Source organism: Salvelinus sp. IW2-2015, linkage group LG10 (assembly GCF_002910315.2).
Source record: "Salvelinus sp. IW2-2015 linkage group LG10, ASM291031v2, whole genome shotgun sequence".
Classification (NCBI taxonomy): domain Eukaryota; kingdom Metazoa; phylum Chordata; class Actinopteri; order Salmoniformes; family Salmonidae; genus Salvelinus; species Salvelinus sp. IW2-2015.
This window is the reverse complement of record NC_036850.1, coordinates 22,415,596-22,439,553: the sequence shown is the minus strand read 5'-3', so window position 1 is coordinate 22,439,553 and position 23,958 is coordinate 22,415,596. Positions and strand designations below refer to the sequence as shown.

Genomic DNA, 23,958 nt, shown 5'->3' with positions numbered 1-23,958 from the left:
GCTGTTTTGTTCCCCGACCCACTTTTGCCTCTATGGTAAGGTTGCTCTATCATGCTGGAAAAGGCATTGTTCCCACTCACAACCTGTTCCTGGATGGTTGGGAGAAGTTGCTCTCAGGAGGATGTGTTGGTACATTCTTTACTTCATGCTGAGTTCTTAGGCAAAATTGTGAGTGAGCCCACTCCCTTGGCTGAGACAGCAACCCCACACATAAATGGTCTCAGGATGCTTTACTGTTGGCATGACACAGGACTGATGGTATGCGCTCACTTGTCCTTCTCCGGACAAGCTTTTTTCGCGGATGCCCCAAACAAATGCTTCAAGAAAGGGGATTCATCAGAGAAATGAACTTTACTCAGTCCTCAGCAGTCGCAATCCCTGTACCTTTTGCAGAATATCAGTCCTGTCCCTGATGTTTTTCCTTGAGAGAAGTGCTTCTTGCTGCTTCTTGACCCCAGGCCATCCTCCAAAGTCTTCCGCCTCACTTGCGTGGGCAGATGCACTCAACACCTGCCTGCTGCATTCTGAGCAAGCTCTGTACTGGTGGTGCCCTGCATTCCGCAGCTGAATCAACTTTAGGAGCGGTCCTGGCGCTTGCTGGGACTTTCCTTGGGCGACTGAAGCCTTCTTCAACAACAATTCGAACCGCTCTCCTTGTGTTTTGATGTCCGATAAATGGTTGATTTAGTGCAATCTTACTGGTAGGCAATATCCTTGCCTGTGAAGCCGCTGTTTGTGCAAACGCAATGATGACAGCACGTGTTTTCTTGCCAGGTAACCATGGTTGACAGAGGAAGAACATGATTTCCAGCAGCCACCTCCTTTTTGAAGCTTCCAGTCTGTTATTCGAAGCTCAATCAGCATGACAGAATGATCTCCAGCCTTGTCCTCTCAACACTCACACCTGTGTTAACGAGAGAATCAACTGACATGATGTCAGCCTGTTCCTTTTTGTGGCAGGGCTGAAATTCATCCCCTCCTCTCCCTGTAACTATTTCCCCAGGTCGTTGCTTGTACTGGAAGTGTTCTCAGTCAACTTACCTGGTAAAATAACAAATAAAAAGAAATATATATAAAAAAAAAAAATCTCTCTTCCAAAAAAAAAAACAACAAACCGGGGGAGGGGGAAAGGGAGGGGAAAAAGAAAAGAGGAGGGAAATTTTTTTTTTTTTTTTATATATATTTCTATTTTTTTTTTTAATTTTTGTTTTATTTTACCAGGTAAGTTGACTGAGAACACGTTCTCATTTACAGCAACGACCTGGGAAATAGTTACAGGGGAGAGGAGGGGGATGAATTTCAGCCCTGCCACAAAAGGAACAGCTGACATCATGTCAGTGATTCTCTCGTTAACACAGGTGTGAGTGTTGATGAGGACAAGGCTGGAGATCATTCTGTCATGCTGATTGAGTTCGAATAACAGACTGGAAGCTTCAAAAGGAGGGTGGTGCTTGGAATCATTGTTCTTCCTCTGTCAACCATGGTTACCTGCAAGGAAACACGTGCTGTCATCATTGCTTTGCCAAAAACAGGGCTTCACAGGCAAGGATATTGCTACCAGTAAGATTGCCCCTAAATCAACCATTTATCGGACCATCAGAAACTTCAAGGAGAGCGGTTCAATTGTTGTGAAGAAGGCTTCAGGGCGCCAAGAAAGTCCAGCAAGCGCCAGGACCGTCTCCTAAAGTTGATTCAGCTGCGGAATCAGGGCACCACCAGTAACAGAGCTTGCTCAGGAATGGCAGCAGGCAGGTGTGAGTGCATCTGCACGCAGTGAGGCGAAGACTTGGAGGATGGCCTGGTGTCAAGAAGGGCAGCAAAGAAGCCACTTCTCTCCAGGAAAAACATCAGGGACAGACTGATATTCTGCAAAGGTACAGGGATTGGACTGCTGAGGACTGGGGTAAAGTCATTTTCTCTGATGAATCCCCTTTCCGATTGTTTGGGGCATCCGGAAAAAAGCTTGTCCGGAGAAGACAAGGTGAGCGCTACCATCAGTCCTGTGTCATGCCAACAGTAAAGCATCCTGAGACCATTTATGTGTGGGGTTGCTTCTCAGCCAAGGGAGTGGGCTCACTCACAATTTTGCCTAAGAACTCAGCCATGAATAAAGAATGGTACCAACCACATCTCCCGAGAGCAACTTCTCCCAACCATCCAGGAACAGTTTGGTGATGAACAATGCCTTTTCCAGCATGATAGAGCACCTTACCATAAGGCAAAAGTGGCTCGGGGAACAAAACATCGATATTTTGGGTCCATGGACAGGAAACTCCCCAGACCTTAATCCCATTGAGAACTTGTGGTCAATCCTAAAGAGGCGGGTGGACAAACAAAAACCCACAAATTCGGACGAACTCCAAGCATTAATTATGCAAGAATGGGCTGCCATCAGTCAGGATGTGGCCAGAAGTTAATTGACAGCATGCCAGGGCGGATTGCAGAGGTCTTGAAAAAGAGGGTCAACACTGCAAATATTGACTCTTTGCATCAACTTCATGTAATTGTCAATAAAAGCCGTTGACACTTATGAAATTCTTGTAATTATACTTCAGTATTCCATAGTAGCATCTGACAAAAATATCTAAAGACACTGAAGCAGACAAACTTTGTGAAAATTAATATTTCTGTCATTCTGAAACTTTTGGCCACGACTGTACATCTGCTCTCCTTTCTAGCCAATGCAGCTAAAAACCCAGTGCAGGATCCTGGCAGGTTTTTGCAGATATAAGGGGAATTTATAACGTTAACATCCCCACAAAAATATAACCAACAATTTTAGTTTATCTTCACGAACCCAGCCTTTACTTTGAAACATTCATACACCAATTGGCTTAATCATTTATTTACTAACTAAAAAATCACATAAATGCATAAACAAACCAACACAGTAGATATGGTTACAAGGAAATGATAGGAAAGGTTCCCTAGTGGGCTAAGCCGATATGACGGCTTGGTGGACAAAGGGAAGTAGGTGTGGACTGAGAACAGCGGGAAAGACAAAAAGGATTCACTACACAGTTGATGATTATATTAATTGAAATGCTAATCCTTTGCAAATGAAGCTCACTCATTCGGGAATAACTGCAATCAATATATATTTACGCTCAGTGTGTTGTCCGTCTGTCTGTTGGAGAGTTCATCCGAGCGTCTCTCTGCTTCCCTGAAAAAGTATTTTGTGGTTAGAATGGATACTTCAGAGTATCATTCAGAACTGTTGTCCTAGGATAGATGTTTCGGCGTTTGTCGGTCTTCGCATCCCAGGTTGACATAATTTCTAGTTGCAGACTAGTAATTGGTATCTAAGATTTGCTCTTATTCTGTCGGGATCGATAGTCTCAGAGTCTCACCATTTCCTGCCGTGTAGCCAATGCTCCATGTGGTATGGCTAGGAATTCAACACATTACAACCTTAGCTTATACTGAGGTTTTTGTGGTCTGAAGAGGATTTCCTCAGGAGGGGGTTTTATTCGTAACAATAGAAAAGGCGGGTCTATGAAGCCAGATCATGTCTGTGCTCACGGGGGCGGGCCAATGACTTAGTTAAACTTTAGGGAATACAGTTCTTTCACATTAAAGGTTTAACATCATGTTACATAATTTCACAAATAGTTTCCATCTTTACTCATTCATTTTATAGAAGAATTAGATGCAAACCCCATAATTGAGAAATGTACATATTCAGAGATATAGTTATGTGTGTTTCCTGTCCTCTCTGAGGTCACCAAATGAAACACACTCATCATACCCGTCCCTTAAGTGTTCACGGACCACGGGGAGAGAGTCTCCGCCAGGAATTTACGACCTGAGATAACAGAACCTGGGTGTAGGAGAGAGAGGGAGAGGCCACAATCTATACCAGAAAGGGCCACGTCATGACACAAGGCAAAAATCTGTCCTTCTGCCCCTGGGCAAGGCAGTTAACCCACTGTTCCCAGGTACCGAATACATGGATGTCGATTAAGGCAGACCTCTGCACCTCTCTGATTCAGAGGGGTTGGGTTGAATGCAGAAGACACATTTCAGTGGAATGCATTCAGTTGTACAATTGACTAGATCTTTTCCCTTGGTTACCTCCCTGACCAAGGCCCATCTCCCCCGATTGCTCAGTTTGGCCGGGGGGCCAGCTCTAGGAAGAGTCTTGGTGGTTCTAAACTTCTTCCATTTAAGAATGATGGAGGCCACTGTGTTCTTGGGGACCTTCAATGCTGCAGAATTTTTTTGGTACCCTTCCCAGAGCTGTGCCTCAACACAATCCTGTCTCGGAGCTCTACGGACAATTCCTTCAACCTCATGGCTTGGTTGTTGCTCTGACATACACTGTCAACTGTGGGACCTTATATAGACAGGTGTGTTCCTTTCCAAATCATGTCCAATCAATTGAATTTACCACAGGTGGACACATCATTGGAGTTACATTCTTAGCTAAGGATATCATTAACTAATACTAATTAGCTAATACATAAATAATGGTAATATCCTAACAGTCACTTGGTTATAAAGTTACTATGAATGTGATTATTGAAAATGGGTTTGTCAATTTCTCTTTAGGTGTTTGAGTGTTGGCCCAGTTATAATCTGGKTCTTKTCCAGCCTGCCTTCCAGCCAGTTGAAAGCTGGTTTGTTTTAATTAATTATACAATTGGAATTTAGTATTTTTGTAACATACTTGAAAATGTACTACAACACCAGAAAATTAGTCGAATAGACTGAGTGCAAAATAGTAGATCCATGTTACCTTCCCTAAAATTCTCATTCCTCAACTAAAATACCTTTTAATCCAAGTTGTAACGGATATCATAAGGTGAATGCACCAACTTGTAAGTCACTCTGGATAAGAGCGTCTGCTAAATGACTTAAATGTAATGTAACGCTTCTTGACTAGTGATGAACAATTAACCAAATTTTTGTTTTGGTGGGGTGGGGGGGTATTAAACAACTAATTGACCGATGTCTGTTCAGATTACTTGAATTCCGTTTAGTCCGTTTTTTTGTGCAGCTAACGCGCAGTTTATCTGGAGATAAATCGAATCATTTTGTAGGCAAATCAAATTCGTGAAATGATGCCTTATCTAATTTGAAGAGCTAGTAAAATGATTTTGTCACGTGTCTGCAGCTAGCCTAGCTACACTGAAGAAAAATACTAACGCAACAATTTCAAAGATGTAAATACTAACGCAACAATTTCAAAGATGTTACAGTTCATATAAGGAAATAATTCATTAGGCCCTATTCTATGGATTTCACATGACTGGGAAAACAGATTCCTTTAAAAAAAAACATTTAAGGTAGGGGCGTGGATCAGGAAACCAGTCAGTATCAGGTGTAACCACCATTTGTTTGCCTCATGCAGCGACACATCTCCTTTGCATAGTTGATTGTGGAATGTTGTCCCACTCCTCTTCAAAGGCTGTGCAAAGTTGCTGGATATTTGTGTGAACTGGAACACGCTGTCCTACATGTCTATYCAGAGCATCCCAAACATGCTCAATGGGTGAGTATGCTGTCATGGAWGAACTTGGACATTTTCAGCTTCCAGGAATTGTGTACAGATCCTTACGACATGGGGTCATGCGTTATCATGCTGACATGAGGTTATGGTGGAGAATGAATGGCACRATGGGCCTCAGGATCTCGTCACGGTATCTCTGTCCATTCAAGTTGCCATCGATAAAATGCAATAKTATTCATTGTCCATAGCTTATGCGTGGCCATACCATAACCCCACYACCATGGGGCACTCTGTTCACAACGTTGACATCAGTAAACCATTCGCCCACACGATGCCGTACACGCTACGCTGTCTGCCATCTGCCCTGTACATTTGAAACCGGGATTCATCTGTGAAGAGCACACTTCTCCAGAGTGACAGTGGCCGTTGAAGGTGAGCATTGCCAACTGAAGTCAGTTAAGACGCCAAACTGCAGTCAGGTCAAGATCCTGGCAAGGATGACGAGCACAAGGATGAGCTTCCCTGAAACAGTTTCTGACCGTTTGTGCAAAAATTATTTCTTTGTATAAACTAGTTTTCATCCGCTGTACGGGTGGCTGGTCTCAGACGATACCACAAGTCAAGACGCTGGATTTGGAGGTCCTGGGCTGGTGTAGTTAAACGTGGTCTGCGGTTGTGAGCGAAATTAACATTAAATTCTCTGGCAACAGCTCTGGTGGACATTCCTGTAATCAGCATGCCAATTGCACACTCCCTCAAAACATGAGACATCTGTGACATTTTGTTGTGACAAAACTGCACGTTTTATTGGCCTTTTTATTTTCCACAGCACAAGGTGCACCTGTGTAATGATCAYGCTGTTTTATCAGCTTCTTGATATTACATGCCTGTCAGGTGGATGGATTGTCTTGCCAAAGGGGCAAAGGGGTCTTGGCTCACTAAAAGGGATGTAAACAAATGTGTGCACAATTTAAGAGATACGTTTTTTTGTCCATATGGAACATTTCTTTGGTCTTTTATTTCAGCTCATGAAACATGGGACCAACACTTTACATTTTGCATTGAAATTCTTGTTCAGTATAAATAGGATGACTAAAGACAGAATAGTATGGGGAGTACATAGTTAATGTTTGGCTGTTACTGCCTGAGCAGAGATGAGATGATGACTAAGGAATGGAAAAAATWAATTAATCAAACGCAAACTAAGTATATTTTCAATGTTTTGGCAATTTAATGTTCACAATTTTGGGCTTTTGAATTTCTATTTAAAAAGCAAAAACATTATTTGAATGTCATTTCTTATTGCATTTAATGAAAATCTGGGATTTTGCAAATCTTAAACACTCAATTATTATCCAAAATAACTTTAGAGATACMAAATGTTTTTTTCCCACAGATTTTTATTGAACACTGACCAGAGTTCTTATTAGCTCAGGATTCCCCTCTGTRGGAATCTGTGTTTTAAAATGGGGTGATATGAAAGTAGTTTGAGATTTCAAAGGCATATTGCACGTAATGATTATTAACAGTTAGACAGAGCGTCCAAGGTGTTGTACACATTTTCTGCTGTTGTCAATGGTTTGAATGAGAACCCAATGGCTGTATGGCCCCTTGGGTTCTTGAGAGCTAGTTAATAGTCTGAGTGGCKTGTGAATATTTTTTGCCCACCAGACACTGACACTGGTTCACCGAAATMTTAATGTCATGCCCTGGTTACAATGRTCAGCTATTGCATGGTCAGCTGTTATATCAATAGCTCGTTTACAAAATGTAACATGGCTKCCCTACAGCAGAGGTTCCACCAGCATAAATTTGAGTCAGTCAACATGACTGACGGRATTGAAGAAAATCTGCCCTTGTCCATTTATAGGTCGCTTAGGGCACATTTTTGACACAACTTATTAGTCAATACATAAAAATACTGCTTTACTTGATTTTTTCCCCCTGTTCTGTAGTGTTGGCTGAGGGAAAGTGTATGTAGATAGCACCAGCATCTTGAAAATAAGCCTGGGGAGTAACATTATTTCATGTTCAATAATTTTTGCTGTGGCTGTAAAAATTGTGCAGTGAATATGGTTTTTCTCATATTTTTACAGTTTTCTTGGATATACTTCGTTGTCGTGTGGGGGAGTCTTTATCCATAGAAATACCTGATGATGACCAGTGTCCGTTGTCAAACTTCAGTCTATGTACAGAGAAAATTGGCCAAGTGTTCGAGTATAGCAAGAAGCTGTCAGTTGACTGTGGATCCACGTTATCAGGACAGGATCCAGTTGAAGAATGACGCCAACGGCCTTGCTGTTGTAATTTGGAATGTAACCAAAGATGATGAAAAGGAACACTTATGTGGACTGTGCTTCTACATTTCTAAAGAGATTTGTAATTCAAATTCCAAGTAAGAAGCCTTCTGTCAATCTTTTTAATGCAAAAAAAAGTTGGTTTGGAAGTACATGTGACAGTAGAGCRGTTTCTAAAGTTCCACTGTTGCTTAGCTGTACTGAAGGGATGAAACATCAGTTATTAAGCTGGTATTGCTATTGTAAACATTGCAGCACTATTTAACACAAACTAAAGAAGTTTATTTTGCTTATGAAGTATTTTCAGATAGTACAACCTCCACACCAGGAGGTATTGTTGTCCCCTGATCTTTGACTAGGAAGTAGATAATAAAGAATTGTTTTTGTAGTACAGAAATTTTGTTGTTCAAGCATGACAAGTGTGTTTTGCTTATGTATTTTCAGGAAGTATTGAGAGTTCAACCACCACAGCATTCCCCCAACCATCTACAACCACACCAGGAGGTATAATTGTCACCTGATCTTTAACCTGGAAGTACATCGAGCAGGGTTTACCAAACTCAAACCGGGGGACCCCAGGTGGTACACATTTTGGTTAATTTTTTCTCCCCCTAGCACTACACAGCTGATTTAAAATAATGAGCTCATCAAGCTTTGATTATTTGAATCAGCTGCATAGTGCTAAGGCAAAAAACAAAACGTGCACCCATTGGGGTCCCCAGGACCAAGTTTGGGAAACGCTGAGAACTGTTTTTATAGTGCAGAAGTATTTGTTATTCAAGCATGACAATTGTATTTAGCTTACAATATATTTTCAGGTAGCACTGAGAGTTCAACCACCACAGCAGCCCCCCAACCATACCAGGTATAATCGTCGTTTGATCTTTAAATTGTACTAGATTGCTGAGCAGATTATGTGCTGTAATAGCAGAACTGGGTTCAAATAGTATAAAAAAATCTACCAAAAGGCCTCCCGGGTGGCGCAGTGGTCTAGGGCACTGCATCGCAGCGCTAGCTGTGCCACCAGAGACTGGGTTCGCGCCCAGGCTTTGTCGCAGCCGGCCGCGACCGGGAGGTCTGTGGGGCGACGCACAATTGGCCTAGCGTCGTCCGGGTTAGGGAGGGTTTGGACGGTAGGGATATCCTTGTCTCATCGCGCTCCAGCGACTCCTGTGGCGGGCCGGGCGCAGTGCACGCTAGCCTGGTAGCCAGGTGCACGGTGTTTCCTCCGACACATTGGTGCGGCTGGCTTCCGGGTTGGAGGCGCGCTGTGTTAAGAAGCAGTGCGGCTTGGTTGGGTTGTGTTTCGGAGGACGCATGGCTTTCGACCTTCGTCTCTCCCGAGCCCGTACGGGAGTTGTGGCGATGAGACAAGATAGTAACTACTAACAATTGGATACCATGAGATTGGAGAGAAAAAGGGGGTAAAATTAAAAAATAAAATAAAATCTACCAAGCACTTAATGAGCTTGTGTGTTGCAGTAGAACCAACAGAATTGTATCAAGTGAAAACCCTGTCAATCTGTCATGGAAAGGCCACATTTTAACATCACAGAGACAGCTATGGTGTGAACTAATGCACAGCAACATTCTAAATAACGGGAGATCTGTTTATATTTGAATTAAAATACATTCCAAGTTATTTTGGAATCTTTCATGTAGAACTAGAAAGTAAAGTTTTCAAACTCGATGTTATGATCACCTCTGATCAGGAGTTAGAAGTTGGTCGGATATGGTGTGTGCCAATATGTTCTGGAATGTGTATGATTGTATGTATGTGCACATCTGGCTCCTCTGGCCATATTTAGTTTGACAGTTAAGATACTTGACTGCCTTTTGGCTAAGATAGTGTAGTATCTGTTACAAAAAATCTGTTCCTGTCAGTTTAATATCTGATCCGTCCCTTATTTGGGGACCATTAATGAAACGCTGAGACGCGGTATTCCTGTGTCCTGTTGTGACATGGCTACGCGGCTCTGAGACCACCAACTGCGGGGGACGCACAGCCCGACCGCGAACCTCCCCACAATTCCCAACAATGCATCTCCCAGTACGCGTCTTCTATTCATTTGAATGTGTAGACAGTTGGAGAAATGGCTTGAATTCGAAAAGTAAACAATCCCAACGCTCCTTTATTTTACAACACTGCTCTGCGTACACATTTGGTACTCTGCTATACCACAGGACTTCTCCTCTTCCTCTCTGTGTACCACCACTTCGGTGATGCCTCAGCAGTCCCCGCTGGCTCACCACACTAAGTTCAGAGTAGTAGCCAGTTGTCCACTCTACAAGCCCTCAGCACTGCAGGATTCCACTATCTCCCATTCCTCTCACACTTCAGGCGGCGACTCAAATGATGTTCTCAAAAGATCAGGAATTTGCAGCCAGCTGAATCAAAACAGATTGTACTGTGTCCAGATGTATTTTTCTAACAAAAACACTAGCCAGCTAGCTAGCCAAGCCAAGAAGTGTTAACCTGTCAGTCAATTTGCAAATCCGTGGCTCCAAAACCCCAGATATATGCAATAAAAACAATGTTATCAAAAACAAGAGATTTTTAAAAATAAACAACAATGTACAAATTTACGGGAGCTCTGTTCTTAAGCCACTAYTAGGACACCATGGAAACCATAGAACATGTCCTAAACAACACCTTTCCAGCGCTGCGGGTGCATTACCTTTGTAAAAGTATAATTTGTGTAAGTCAATTTGTCATTCGCTCAAGTTTTGGACCACATGAAAGCTGCTGAGATTGCATTCTTCCCTACAATGATACAGAGAACGTTAGCAATATAGAACACATGGAAATTGATAATTAAATCTAATTTTGTCAATATATCTCCCCTGATACCTGAATGCATACGCTACTTTGTAAGATATTAATCACATTAGCTTGCTTCAAAGTATACTAGTCAACATTTTAACTGGGCGTTAGGTCTTTCTTTTTTTACTTTCAGGTTTTTCAAAAAGTATTGTAATTGTTTCAATGTTTTATTAATACTTTATCACAYCAGATTCTACTGCTCAATAGGACCTTGAAAAGCAGAATTGGGTGTTTGAGCAGGGCTGTAACAAAAGCCTGCATACCCATTAGCTCTTCAGATGGAATGTTAGCCACATGTTTTATACAGTACATTGACTTAGGCATGTTTTTTCACCATATTGCGTATCTAATACCACAAGTATTATATCAAAGTCAATGTTAGTATCGTGACAACAAGGACTTCCCCGCAGTAGTGCTATCAAGTCATTTTCTGTCATGACAAATCATGACATAACATTGGTTCAATTGTATGGCAATTTGTGTTAATTTATGTTAATGCTAGAACCAGGAAATAATCGAGTACTATAAGTWATTTTTTTCTGCCTTTAAAGGTCTACCTGTGGAACATCTTGCTTGGCTGGTACTGGTACCAGTATGCCTAGGCGGTGTAGTACTACACATCAGGAATCGTTAACAAAAGTTGAAGGAAGAACCTCTCTGCCGAGCTGTAGATCCCATCGTCCACCTATGTTCTAAATCAAAACACATCAATGGACACAGCAGAACAATGAAATGATGTCTCTGTTACTAAGGTTGGCTAGACACTATGATTTTGCCCTGTCTGCGGGCTTGCCATGAGCATTTCTAATCAATCAAACTCAGGGGCATGTTTTTTGCTGTCTGCTCCGGTGGAATCTTTTTGAAAGTGCTTTCTAAATGCAATGTCCCATTCACTTCTATTGAGCGTTAGCTAGTGGTGGCTTAAGTTATGTGAAGTTTTGAAGTGGCTGTTTAAAGGGAACTGAACCATGCATTACTGTTTCTCCTGGCCCAAAGACTACTGGCAGAGTGAGGAGCCTAACAATAAGTTGTGTAAAATCCTAAACAATCCCTTTAAACCCTCAGCCTTACTGTACAACTACTGTACTTGTGATTTTCTTCAACCTTTCTAACGGTTGATCATTGTCAGCATTACATTGTGTTCCCTATTCGGGGAGACGTTTATACAGATGTGCACAATTTACTGTACTGTCATTATACTGTATCACATGTCTGATACCAGAACCATTATGTTCTATTGTATGATTACACCTCTTATGATAATGGGATTGACAAGACTTGTTCAAATACATATTTATGATCAAAGATTTTCTTTAAGGTCAACATAGTTGGATTTATTTATATTTTTTTACTGAAGGTAATTAGAAAGTAACAAATTGTGCACACTGCTGTTTTTAAATGCACTTTTGTGACAACCTGATGCATGTACAGTTATCTAATTAATATTTTTGCTAATGTAGATGTGACGTGGCCCCTCGCGATATTGAGACTGGTCGACACACAAACATTCCCTTCAGATAAACCTGACTGTTCTTTTTGTAAAGATGGTTCCCTTGAAAAATGTGTGATCTTTTTTGCCAACTGTCCAGCCATMATGAAATGCTACTTTTGATCAGGTAACAATGTGAATGTCTTTCCAAATCTTGCCGTCTCATCCTCTATCACAGACCTCTTAGAAGTTCCTGAATGTCCTCTTATTTACTGTACTTTATGTATAGATGGCAATCATGTTTACATTTACATTACATTTAAGTCATTTAGCAGACGCCCTTATCCAGAGCGACTTACAAATTGGAAYGTTCATACATATTCATCCTGGTCCCCCCGTGGGGAATGAACCCACAACCCTGGCGTTGCAAGYGCCATGCTCTACCAACTGAGCCACACGGGACCACCAGATGATTTAATCTATTTTAGAGGATTCCAAGGAATTCTGTGCAATGTTTGACTGACTGCTTTTAGTGTCTCAACTGTGTGATCCACAATGTGTTTGAAAAATATATGTATTTTGTATTGTCAACCAGTTGTGGAGTGATACAAATGTTTCTAACCTTTTGAATAAACTCTTGCTCTTTTCTGATTTGTATCCAGGGTCTATTTGTTATACATTGCATTCCACTTTTTGTTACGTTACAGCCTTATTCTAAAATGGAATATATTTGTTTTTTTYCCCTCATCAATCTACACACAATACCCCATAACAGAGAACAGGTTTTTTGAAATTGTATCTAATTAATAGAAAATTTAAAACGWCTTATATACATAARTATTCAGACTGGAAATTAAGCTCAGATGCATCCTGTTTCCATTGATCATCCTTGACTGTTTCTAAATCTTGATTGGAGTCCACCTGTGGTAAATCAATTGATTGGACATGATTTGGAAAGATACACACCTTTCTATATAAGGTCCCACAGTTGACAGTGCATGTAAGAGGTAAAAAACCAAGCCATGCGATCGAAGGAATTGTCCTTAGAGCTCCGAGACAGGATTGTGTCGGCACAGATCTGGGGAAGGGTATTGAAACATTTCTGCAGCATTGATGTCCCCCAAGAATACAATGGTGTCCATCATGCTTAAATGGAAGAAGTCTGGAACCACCAAGACTCTTCCTAGAGCTGGCCAAACTGAGCAATCGGGAGAATGACCTTGGACAGGGAGGTGACCAAGATCCTGTTGGTCACTGATAGAGCTCTAGAGTTCCTCTGTGGAGATGGGATAACATTCTAGAAGTACAACCATCTATGCAGCACTCCACCAATCAGGTCTTTATGGTGAAGTGGCCAGATGGAAGCCACTCTTCAGTATAAGGCACATGACAGTCCACTTGGAGTTTGCCAAAAGGCAGCTAAAGGACTGACCATGAGAAACAAGATTCTCTGGTCTGATGAAACCAAGATTGAACTCTTTGGCCTGAATGCCAAATGTCACGTCTGGAGGAAACCTGGCACCATACATACGGTGAAGCATGGTCTGAATACTTATGTAAATGTGATATTTACTTTTTTTTTTTAAATATGTGTATATATATACATGTGCCAAAATGTATATATTTTTTTGCTTTGTAATTAAATGGTATTGTGTGTAGACYGATGAAGAAAAATATAATTTAATCAATTTTAGAATAAGCTGTAACGTAACAATGCGGATAAAGTCAAGCGGTCTGAATACATTCTGAATGCACTATATACARTATAACAGCAGGTTGTTGCATTTCAGATTAAAACATATATTTATAGTTGCAGATTTATGCTTAAGCCAGTACTGTTTTGATAATTGGTCCTTGGATGGACTGGTAGATATGACGTAAATGATTTAAGATCAGATGTCTAAAATGATCTTGTTCAATACATTTCTATCTCTAACACCCTGAACATACTGGTCATGCAATCAACACTGGAATAGCACCAGAAATAAAAAGATGTGAAACAAATCTGGACACATGTAGATCCCATCGTCCACCTACGTAGATGTATGGAGAGGCAGAAGTTTAACCCCGTGTGTCACAGGAGACTTCATAAAACACCAGAAATGTTACTTTTACTCTCAGCATCTTTACATTTGATTCCTGTTTGTCCTCCTATGCTCACTCTTGGTCCTCTAGATGACAGGCTTCAACCAAATTGTTCCAKAATCCTCATTTTGTCAGGATCTACAGTATAAGAGGACAGCTATTTTTTTTTATCTTCATGAAATGCGCAATAAACACCAATACCTGATTTACAGACAATGAGTTGCACCACATAAGTATTAAAAAAATAAATTTCAGAAAGCTGATTCAATGTGGAAATTTGAATTATTGGGTGCAAATKATTTCTTAACAGGTCGTCAACAGCAGAAGACACAGAGAGCAGACCCCAGTACAGAGAGCATGGGGGCYATGATCAAGRTGATAAACCATGACAACTTCATCCCAACAACAGTAGTAGAGAGCTGATCTGAAATGACAGAACATTCATAACAGTTCAACTGTCATTTACAGCTTTCTTGGTGTGTGAATATAAAGATGATCAGATTTTATTATATTTATCACAACTGAAAAACAATTCTAAACATACTGTATTGAAAACAATCAAGAAATGTATCAAGTACATGTGAGTACATAAATATTATATTTGTTTCTTCCTACTGTGTTTTGGTATAGATTTATAATTTAAATACATATCCTGAATTGACTTGAGATTAAACTTTATTGAACCAGGTGTATATTTTTGGAACACTCCCAATGCAAAACCACAGTTATGCAGTCATAATGCAGAGTTTACTCACCATCACTGATAAGGGAGAGCTTGGTCCCACTTCCGATCTCAAATATGTTAGCCCTCTGCTCAACACAGTAGTACAGACCCACGTCACTTTCTGAGATGTTCAGTATGCTCAGATTGCTTCTGAACAGGCCTGTGTCATACACTGACTCGAAACGGTCATCAAACTTTTTGTTGAGGCTCAGGGGTGTATTTGTCTTTATAGTGGTGGCTACTGAAAGAGTGGCATCAGGACGAAGAACAAACCACATGATCTCGTACTCCAGGGTAATGTCACAGCCAAGGGTGACTGTGTCCCCTGGTTTCACTAGAATCTCATTTTGATCTGCTCCAAAAGCCTCACAGAACATGGAACCTTTCATAAAAACATAGACCATATTATTGACTGAGGCTATTTAAATAAAATGTTCATAACACATTTACATTTAAAAAAATCTAATTAACAGAGAGTACTTAAACCTAATGAAATATAAACAATGTCTCTCCCAAGTGGATAAAATACATTTCTACTTACAGCATAGAATTGTTAGAGCTGTTCTCTTGTTCATTGTTTCCTGTCAGTTTCGCTGGAAAGAAGGATGTGAATGCAAGTTATTTTCTTTTCTGCGTGTACAAGTCCACCTACCACAGGTACAGGAAACAAAGAGGCCCACCGAGAGCCAGTCAAGGAAAGGTTTAAACTGTATCAGAATGTTTTTTTAACTGCTCTCAGTGTGTAAGATTCCTCCATTAAATTTTATTTTTTTGCAAGTACGCTGTGATAGTTGAAGCTGAACTATCATTTAATTTTGAGTCTAACCGTGTAGGAAAAGTACATCTAAGCCCAGTTCTGAGAAATACATTCTAAATGTGCTTTTCTGATTGGATGCCTGGGGGTAAAGCTTTTAGGAAGTGGTTATTGTGCTCCTACCCACCCCCACACACTTTCATTTCATGTTTAAGTCAGAGTTTAAGATTTTCTGTAAGTGAGGACTGGGAGGCTGTTCCTGTTACAACGCATGATGAGGACCATGATGATTCTCATCATCAAAAGTGAGTATTGTCTATGAAAATCAAATAATGAATATATGAGACAAATAGTTTGTCCATTTAGAATAAAAGCACTTTATGTACAGTTGAAGTCAGAAGTTTACATACACTTAGGTTGGAGTCATTAAAACTCATTTTTCAACCACTCCAACACTTCTTGTTAACAAACTATAGTTTGGGCAAGTCAGTTAGGACATCTACTTTGTGCATGACACAAGTAATTTTTCCAACAATTGTTTACAGACAGATTATTTCACTTATAATTCACTGTATCACAATTCCAGTGGGTCAGACGTTTACATACACTAAGTTGACTGTGCCTTTAAACACTTGGAAAATTCCATTAAATGATGTCATGGCTTTAGAAGCTTGTGATAGGCTAATTGACATCATTTGAGTCAATTGGAGGTGTACCTGTGGATGTATTTCAAGGCCTACCTTCAAACTCAGTGCCTCTTTGCCTGATATCATGGGAAAATCACAAGAAATCAGCCAAGACCTCAGAAAAAAATTATAGACCTTCACAAGTCTGGTTCATCCTTGGGAGGAATTTCCAAACGCCTGAAGGTACCACGTTCGTCTGTACAACAATGGTATGCAAGTATAAAACCATGGGACACGCAGCCGTCATACCGCTCAGGAAGGAGATGCGTTCTGTCTCCTAGAGATGAACGTACTTTGGTGCGAAAGTGCAAATCAATCCCAGAAAAACAAAAAAGGACCTTGTGAAGATGCTGGAGGAAACAGGTACAAAATATATATCCACAGTAGAACGAGTCCTATATCGACATAACCTGAAAGGCCGCTCAGCAACGAAGAAGCCACTGCTCCAAAACCGCCTAAAAAAGCCAGACAACGGTTTGCAACTGTACATGGGGACAAGATCGTACTTTTTGGAGAAATTACCTCTAGTTTGATGAAACAAAATAGAACTGTTTGGCCATAATGACCATCGTTATGTTTGGAGGAAAAAGGGGAGGCTTGCAAGCCGAAGAACACCATCCCAACTGTGAAGCACGGGGGTGGCAGCATCATGTTGTGGGGGCTTTGCTGCAGGAGGGACTGTGCTCTTCACAAAATAGATGGCATCATGAGGAAGGGAAATTTGTGGATATATTGAAGCAACATCTCAAACATCTGTCAGACGTTAGCTTGGTCGCAAATGGGTCTTCCAATGGACAACGACCCCAAGCATACTTCCAAAGTTGTGGCAAAATGGCTTAAGGACAACAAAGTCATGGTATTGGAGTGCCATCACAAAGCCTGACATCAATCAGAAAATTTGTGGGAAGAACTGAAAAGCGTGTGCGGCAAGGAGGCCTACAAACCTGACTCAGTTACACCAGCTCTGTCAGAGGAATGGCCAAATACACCCAACTTATTGTGTGAAGCTGTGGTAGGCTACCTGAAACGTTGGACCAAGTTAAACAATTTAAAGGCAATGCTACTAAATACTAATTGAGCGAATGTCAACTTCTGACCCACTGGGAATTTGATGAAAGAAATAAAAGCTGAAATAAATAATTCTCTCTATTATTATTCTGACATTTCACATTCTTAATAAAGTGGTGATCCTAATTGACCAGGGAATAATTTACTAGGATTAAATGTCAGGAATTGTGAAAAACTGAGTTTAAATGTATTTGGCTAAGGTGCATGTAAACTTCCGACTTCAACTCTATTTAGTTTCACCATTTGGAAAAATCTGTAAACTTTACATTACAGTGTCTTATTACTGTGTATTATCACTGTACATGCAGATTAACAATATTGTCATTTCTCATTGTTACAGTGTACTTACACTAATTTACAGAAGTAACCTACCCTAAGTAGAGTGTAATGATGTAATGAGTAATTGCAATACTTAAATTGTACTTACAGGACTAATTACACACAGATATGAGCACTGTAATGTAAAGTGTTATCAAAATCATACCGTAAATATTTGTTAAAAGACCTACATACAGTACAGAGAAGAAGCTAGCCTAACATGGGGGACTGCGATGGTAAAAACTCTTCTCTCTCTTCTCTCTTCTCTCTCGATATACATATATATATCGAGAGAGAGAGAGAGATATATAATAATATATATATATTACATTTTATATTTATAATATTATACATTTTTTGTTTTATTCTATAAACTACACACAACATTTCTCCAAATTCCAAATCAAAATATTGTCATTTAGTGCATTTATTTGCAGAAAATGCAACTGGTCAAAATAAAGATATGCAGAGACCTCGAATAATGCAAAGAAATAAGTTCATATTCATTTTTAAACAACACAACACTTCTGGCATGCCTCTCACCAGTCTTTCACTTGATGTTGGGTAACTTTATGCCACTCCTGGCGCAAAAGTTCAAGCAGCTTGGCTTTGTTTGATGGCATGTGGCCATCCATCTCCCTCTTGATCACATTCCGAGGTTTTCAATGGGGTTCAGGTCTGGAGATTGGGTGGCCATGACAGGGTCTTGATCTGGAGGTCCTCCATCCACACTTATTGACCTGGCAGTGTGGCATGGTGCATTGTCCTGCTGGAACAACCAATCCGCAGAGTTGGGGAACATTGTCAGAGCAGAAGGAAGCGTTTTCTTCAGGACAACCTTGGTAGTGACTTGATTCTTGTGTCCTTCACAAAGACAAATCTGTCTGATTCACCTTGCTGAAGCACCCCCAGATCATCACCGATCCTCCACCACATTTCACAGTGGGTGCGAGACCTGGAGAGGCCTACAAGTCACAGTGTCTCAAGGGTTTTTTCTTATTTGGACTATTTTCTACATTGAATATAATAGTGAAAAAAATGAAATAATACATATAGAATCATTTCGTAACCAAAAAAAGTGTTAAACAAATCAAAATATATTTTATATTTGAGTTTCTTCAAATAGCCACCCTTTGCCTTGATGCAGCTTTGCACACTCTTGGTATTCTCTTAACCAGCTTGATGAGGTAGTCACCTGGAATGCATTTCAATTAACAGGTGTGCCTGAATTCTTTCCTCTTTTTTTTTTTTTTGCATTTGAGCCAATCAGTTGTGTTGTGACAAGGTAGGGGTGGTATATAGAAGATAGCCCTATTTGGTAAAAGACAAGTCCATATTATGGCAAGAACAACTCAAATAAGCAAAGAGAAATGACAGTCCATCATTACTTTAAGACATGAAGGTCAGTCAGTACAAGAACTTTGAAAGTGCAGTGCAAAAACCATCAAGTGCTATGATGAAACTGGCTCTCATGAGGATATATATATATCGAGAGAGAGAGAGAGAGAGAGAGAGAGTTTTTACCATTGCAGTCCCCCATGCCACAGGAAAGGAAGACCCAGAGTTACCTCTGCTACAGAGGATAAGTTCATTAGAGTTAACTGCACCTTAGATTGCAGCCCAAATAAATGCTTCACAGAGTTCAACTAACAGACACACATCTCAACATCAACTGTTCAGAGGAGACTGCTTGAATCAGGCCTTCATGGTCGAATTGCTACAAATACCACTATAAAGGACACCAATAATAAGAAGAGACTTGCTTGGGCAAGAAACACGAGCAATGGATATTAGACCAGTGGAAATCTGTCCTTTGGTCTGATGAGTCCAAATTTTAGGTTTTTGGTTCCAACCGCCATGTCTTTTGTGAAAGCAGAGTAGTGAACGGATGAGCTCAGCGTGTGTGGTTCCCACCATGAAGCATCGAGGAGGAGGTGTGATGGCGTGGGGTGCTTTGCTGGTGACACTGTCTGTGATTTATTTAGATTTCAATGCAAATTAACCAGAATGGCTACCACAGCATCTGCAGCGATATGCCATCCCATTGGTTTGCGCTTAGTGGAACTATCATTTGTTCTTCAACAGGACAATGACCCAATACACACCTCAGGCTGTGTAAGGGCTATTTGTCCAAGAAGGAGAGTGATCGAGTGCTGCATCAGATGACATGGCCTCCACAATCCCGACCTCAACCCAATTGAGATGGTTTGGGATGAGTTGGACCGCAGAGTGAAGGAAAAGCAGCCAAAGTGCTCAGCATATGTGGGAACTCTTCAAGACTGTTGGAAAACTATTCCTCATGAAGCTGGTTGAGAGAATGCAAGAGTGTGCAAAGCTGTTATCAAGGCAAAGGGTCACTACTTTGAAGAATATATTTGGATTTGTTTAACACTTTTTTGGTATCTACATGATTCCATATGTGTTATTTCATAGTTTTGATGTCTTTACTGTTATTCTACAATGTATAAATAGTAAAAATAAAGAAAAAGTGAAGTAAAGCCACATAAAAATGTTTTCAGTGTTGGTCAATTATGTAATAACATTCCTATAAAGCAGACCAGTACCACGCTAACACATGCTCTTCCTTTTCCAGGTGCTTTGCTCTGGGTGATGGCCACAGCTGATGTGACTGTCAAACAGGTGACACTTGGGGGCACCATCAATCTAGAATGTGATATCACGGTGAAATACGACATCATATGGTTTGTCCTGCGTCCACATAACACTGTCGCAGGCCACCTTTACCTTTGTTAAACAGGATAAGAATCTAAGATCCACGGCCCAATATGGAGCCGCTTTGTGCCTGTATATAACAAAGCCGTGCCAACTGTTGACCTGACCAATATGGAACCTAACAGCCAGTGACCTGGGCCTGTATTACTGTGGCATGTGGAGAGTAATGTCTTTGAGATTGGGAATGGAACTCAGCTCACCTTTACAGGTGGTAGTTTCCACATCACCATCTGGTTCTTTATCATGTAAAAGTATGAAATGTAGAAATAGGTGTTGTTTAGTGTGATCTGATAAGAGTTCCCATGATTCTGTGATTTATTTGTCCAACGTTGTGATAAGGCCCTACAGTGCCTTCAGAAAGTATTCATCCCCTAGACTTGTTCCACATTTTGTTGTATTACAGCTGAATTCAAAATAGATTAAATTGATTTTCTTTCTCACCATTACAAACAATACCCATAATAACAAAGTGAAAACGTGTTTTTAGATTTAAAAAAATGAAATACAGACATATCTATTTTACATAAGTATTCACACCCCTGAGTCAATACATGTTAGAATTACCTTTGGAAGCATTACAGCTGTGAGTCTTTCTGGGTAAGTCTCTAAGAGCTTTCCACACCTGGATTGTGCAAACATTTGCCCATTATTTTTTATTAGTAGACAAACATTTTCAGGTCTTGCATAGATTTTCAAGTAGATTTAAGTCAAACTGTAACTTTGCACTCAAGAACATGCACTGTTCCTTGGTAAGAAACTCCGTGTAGATGTGGCCTTGTCTTTTAGGTTATTGTCCTACTGAAAGGGGTTTATTTTCCTCTAGGATTTTCCTGTGCTTAGCTCCATTCCTTTCTTTTTTATCCTGATTAACTCTCCAATCCATAACGATTACAGGCATACTCATACATGATGCAGACCCATTATGCTTGAAAATATGAAGAGTGGTACTCAGTAAGTGTTGTACAGGATTTCCCCAACTTAACACTTTGTATTCAGGACAAAAAGTGAGTTGCTTTGCCACATTTTTTGCAGTTTACTTTAGTAACTTGTTGCAAACACGATCTTGCCTCCCGGGTGGCGCAGTGGTCTAGAGCATTGCATCGCAGCGCTAGCTGTGCCACCAGAGACTGGGTTCGCGCCAGGCTCTGTCGCAGCCGGCAGCGACCGGGGTCCGTGGGGCGACGCACAATTGGCCTAGCGTCGTCCGGGTTAGGGAGGGTTTGGCCGGTAGGGATATCCTTGTCTATCGCGACCCAGCGATCCTGTGGCGGGCGGGCGAGTGCGCGCTAGCTGGTAGCCAGGTGCACCGTGTTTCCTCCGACACATTGGTGCGGCTGACTTCGGGTGGGAGGCACGCTGTGTTAAGAAGCAGTGCGGCTTGGTTGGGTTGTGTTTCGGAGGACGCATGCTTTCGACCTTTCGTCTCTCCCGAGCCCGTACGGGAGTTGTAGCGATGAGACAAGATAGTGATTACTAACAATTGGATACCACGAGATTGGGGAGAAAAAAGGGGGTTAAAAAGAAGWAGAGAAAAAAWAAGAAACTCGGTCAATCAGGTTAATATTGTGAAGTAACTACAATGTTGTTGATCCATCCTCAGTTTTCTCCTATCACAGCCATGAAACTCTGTAACTGTTTTAAAGTCACTATTGGCCTCATGGTGAAATCTCTGAGTGGTTTCCTTCCTCTCCAGCAACTGAGTTAGGATGAATGGCTGTATCTTTATAGTGACTGGGTGTATTGATACACCATCCAAGTAGTAATTAATAACTTGACCATGCTCAAAGGGATATTCAATGTCTGCTTTTTTTATTTATTTTGACCCATCTACCATTAGGTGCCCTTCTCTTTGAGGCATTGGAAAACCTCCCTGGTCTTTATGGTTGAATCTGTGTTTGAAATTYTCTGTTCGACTGAGGAACCATACAAATAATTGTATGTGTGGGGTACAGAGATGAAGTCATTCAATAATCATGTTAAACAGTACACTTTTAGAAAAAAGGGTTCCAAAAGGGTTCTTAGGCTGTCCCCATAGGAGAACCCTTTTTGGGTCCAGGTAGAACTTTTTTGAGTTCCATGTAGAACACTCTGTGGAAAGGGTTCTACCTAGAACCAAAAGGGTTCTACCTGGAACCAAAAAGGGTTCTCCAATGGGGACAGCCAAATTACCATTTTAGGTTCTAGATAGCACATTTTGTTTTCTAGGAGTGTATTATTGCACACAGAGTGAGTCCCTGACACTTATTATATGACTTATTTAGCAAATGATTACACCTGAACTTATTTAGGTTTTCCATAACAAAGGGGTTGAATTCTTATTGACTCAAAACATTTCAGCTTTTCATTTTTAGTTAATTGATAAATATTTCGAAAAACATAATTCCACTTTGACATTATGGGGTATTGTGTGTAGCTTGTAACACAACAAAATGTGGAAATGTCAAGGAGTGTGAATACTTCTGAAGGCATTGTAGATGTTGTGGTCCACTATCTGCTGATAAGTCCCATGATTAGTGATTTATTTTGTCCATGTTGTCATCCACAGCTGGTAAGGACCTAGATGTTGGTCCACTAACTGACTCTGTCTCATACAGTGTTGTGTGTTCAGATCAGGGTTCTACTGTGGTTGGTGTAGATCTACCATGGCCATCATCCTGATCTTCACCCCCATAATCTCAGTGTTTGGGTCCTTTCTCTGTATCCGATACATGCTTAAAGGCAGCTGATAAACTGTCCGTCCATCTGTCTGTCTGTTTTCCACCACCGACCTTCTGTATAATTTTTTTCTCCAGAAAAACTTAAACTTCAGTGGGGAAAAAAAAACATTTTAATCTAATTCAAATCTGTGGTTGGCGGTATGTGTTACTCTCCTTTACTTATATATGTACTTTACCTGTCAACCAAATGCACTTCCATTGGCCAGGCCCTTTTGACCAGAATCACTAGATACTGTATGCATCAGTTTCTTACTTTTAGCTGATACACTCCTGCCATCTAGTGGACATAAATATAATGTGGTGACTGAGGCTGGAGCTTCTTGTGACATTCTGCAGGCCTACCACATATTGTTTCTCATTGTAAGCGCATATCTCCTGTCATAAAAACAGAACAATTGTAATTGTAATATATCTCTTACAAAAAAACGAGTAATAATGGGTTGACATCATCAATTGAACTGCTTTGTAAAGTTGTATGATTGACTGGTAATGAAATAGCTTTGTTTTTTAATGAATGATCACATTTAAAGTGGACATGAAAGCAACATTTAAATGAGTAAATGTCTTCATTACAACAACTGAAGCAATACACTTATTCAATGACACTTATTCAAGTATTCAATGATGGTTGTAATGCTCAATAAAAACGTTAATAGCAAAATATGGTTATATTATCTGACAGAAATTGACTAAATATGTAGAAATATTGCATGTATTTGTAATTAAGAATAAAGGGATAGTTCACCCAAATTACAAAATACTCGTTACCCTGAAACAGTCTATGCACAAAGAGAGACTGTGATACACACTTGGGTTTGTTTCTCTATCACCAACCGCTAACTTTAGCGTTTGAATTTCTAACCAAAACCAA

The 23,958-nt window shown here is 40.5% G+C and overlaps 2 long non-coding RNA genes and 1 gene segment (V, D, J or C); 2 read left to right on the top strand and 1 right to left on the bottom strand.

Moving 5' to 3' along the window:
- The first annotated feature begins 4,549 nt into the window (after window positions 1–4,549).
- LOC111969550 (uncharacterized) lies at window positions 4,550–11,748 on the top strand. 2 transcript variants are annotated; one of them, XR_011480514.1, is made up of 5 exons: window positions 4,550–4,619; window positions 7,549–7,847; window positions 8,194–8,253; window positions 8,568–8,614; window positions 11,125–11,748. It is a non-coding gene; the product is annotated as an uncharacterized lncRNA (long non-coding RNA). The 2 variants fall into 2 exon arrangements; XR_011480513.1 differs by lacking the exon at window positions 4,550–4,619 and having other exon boundaries at window positions 7,408–7,847.
- A 2,602-nt stretch (window positions 11,749–14,350) lies between these two features.
- LOC111969582 (Ig kappa chain V-II region 7S34.1-like) lies at window positions 14,351–15,634 on the bottom strand. The segment is given in 3 exon segments: window positions 14,351–14,511; window positions 14,843–15,193; window positions 15,353–15,634. Coding segments are annotated over 3 exon segments (495 nt in total).
- A 144-nt stretch (window positions 15,635–15,778) lies between these two features.
- On the top strand, window positions 15,779–23,142 carry LOC139028286 (uncharacterized). The gene is made up of 3 exons (XR_011480471.1): window positions 15,779–15,870; window positions 20,231–20,578; window positions 22,979–23,142. It is a non-coding gene; the product is annotated as an uncharacterized lncRNA (long non-coding RNA).
- Window positions 23,143–23,958: the final 816 nt, after the last annotated feature.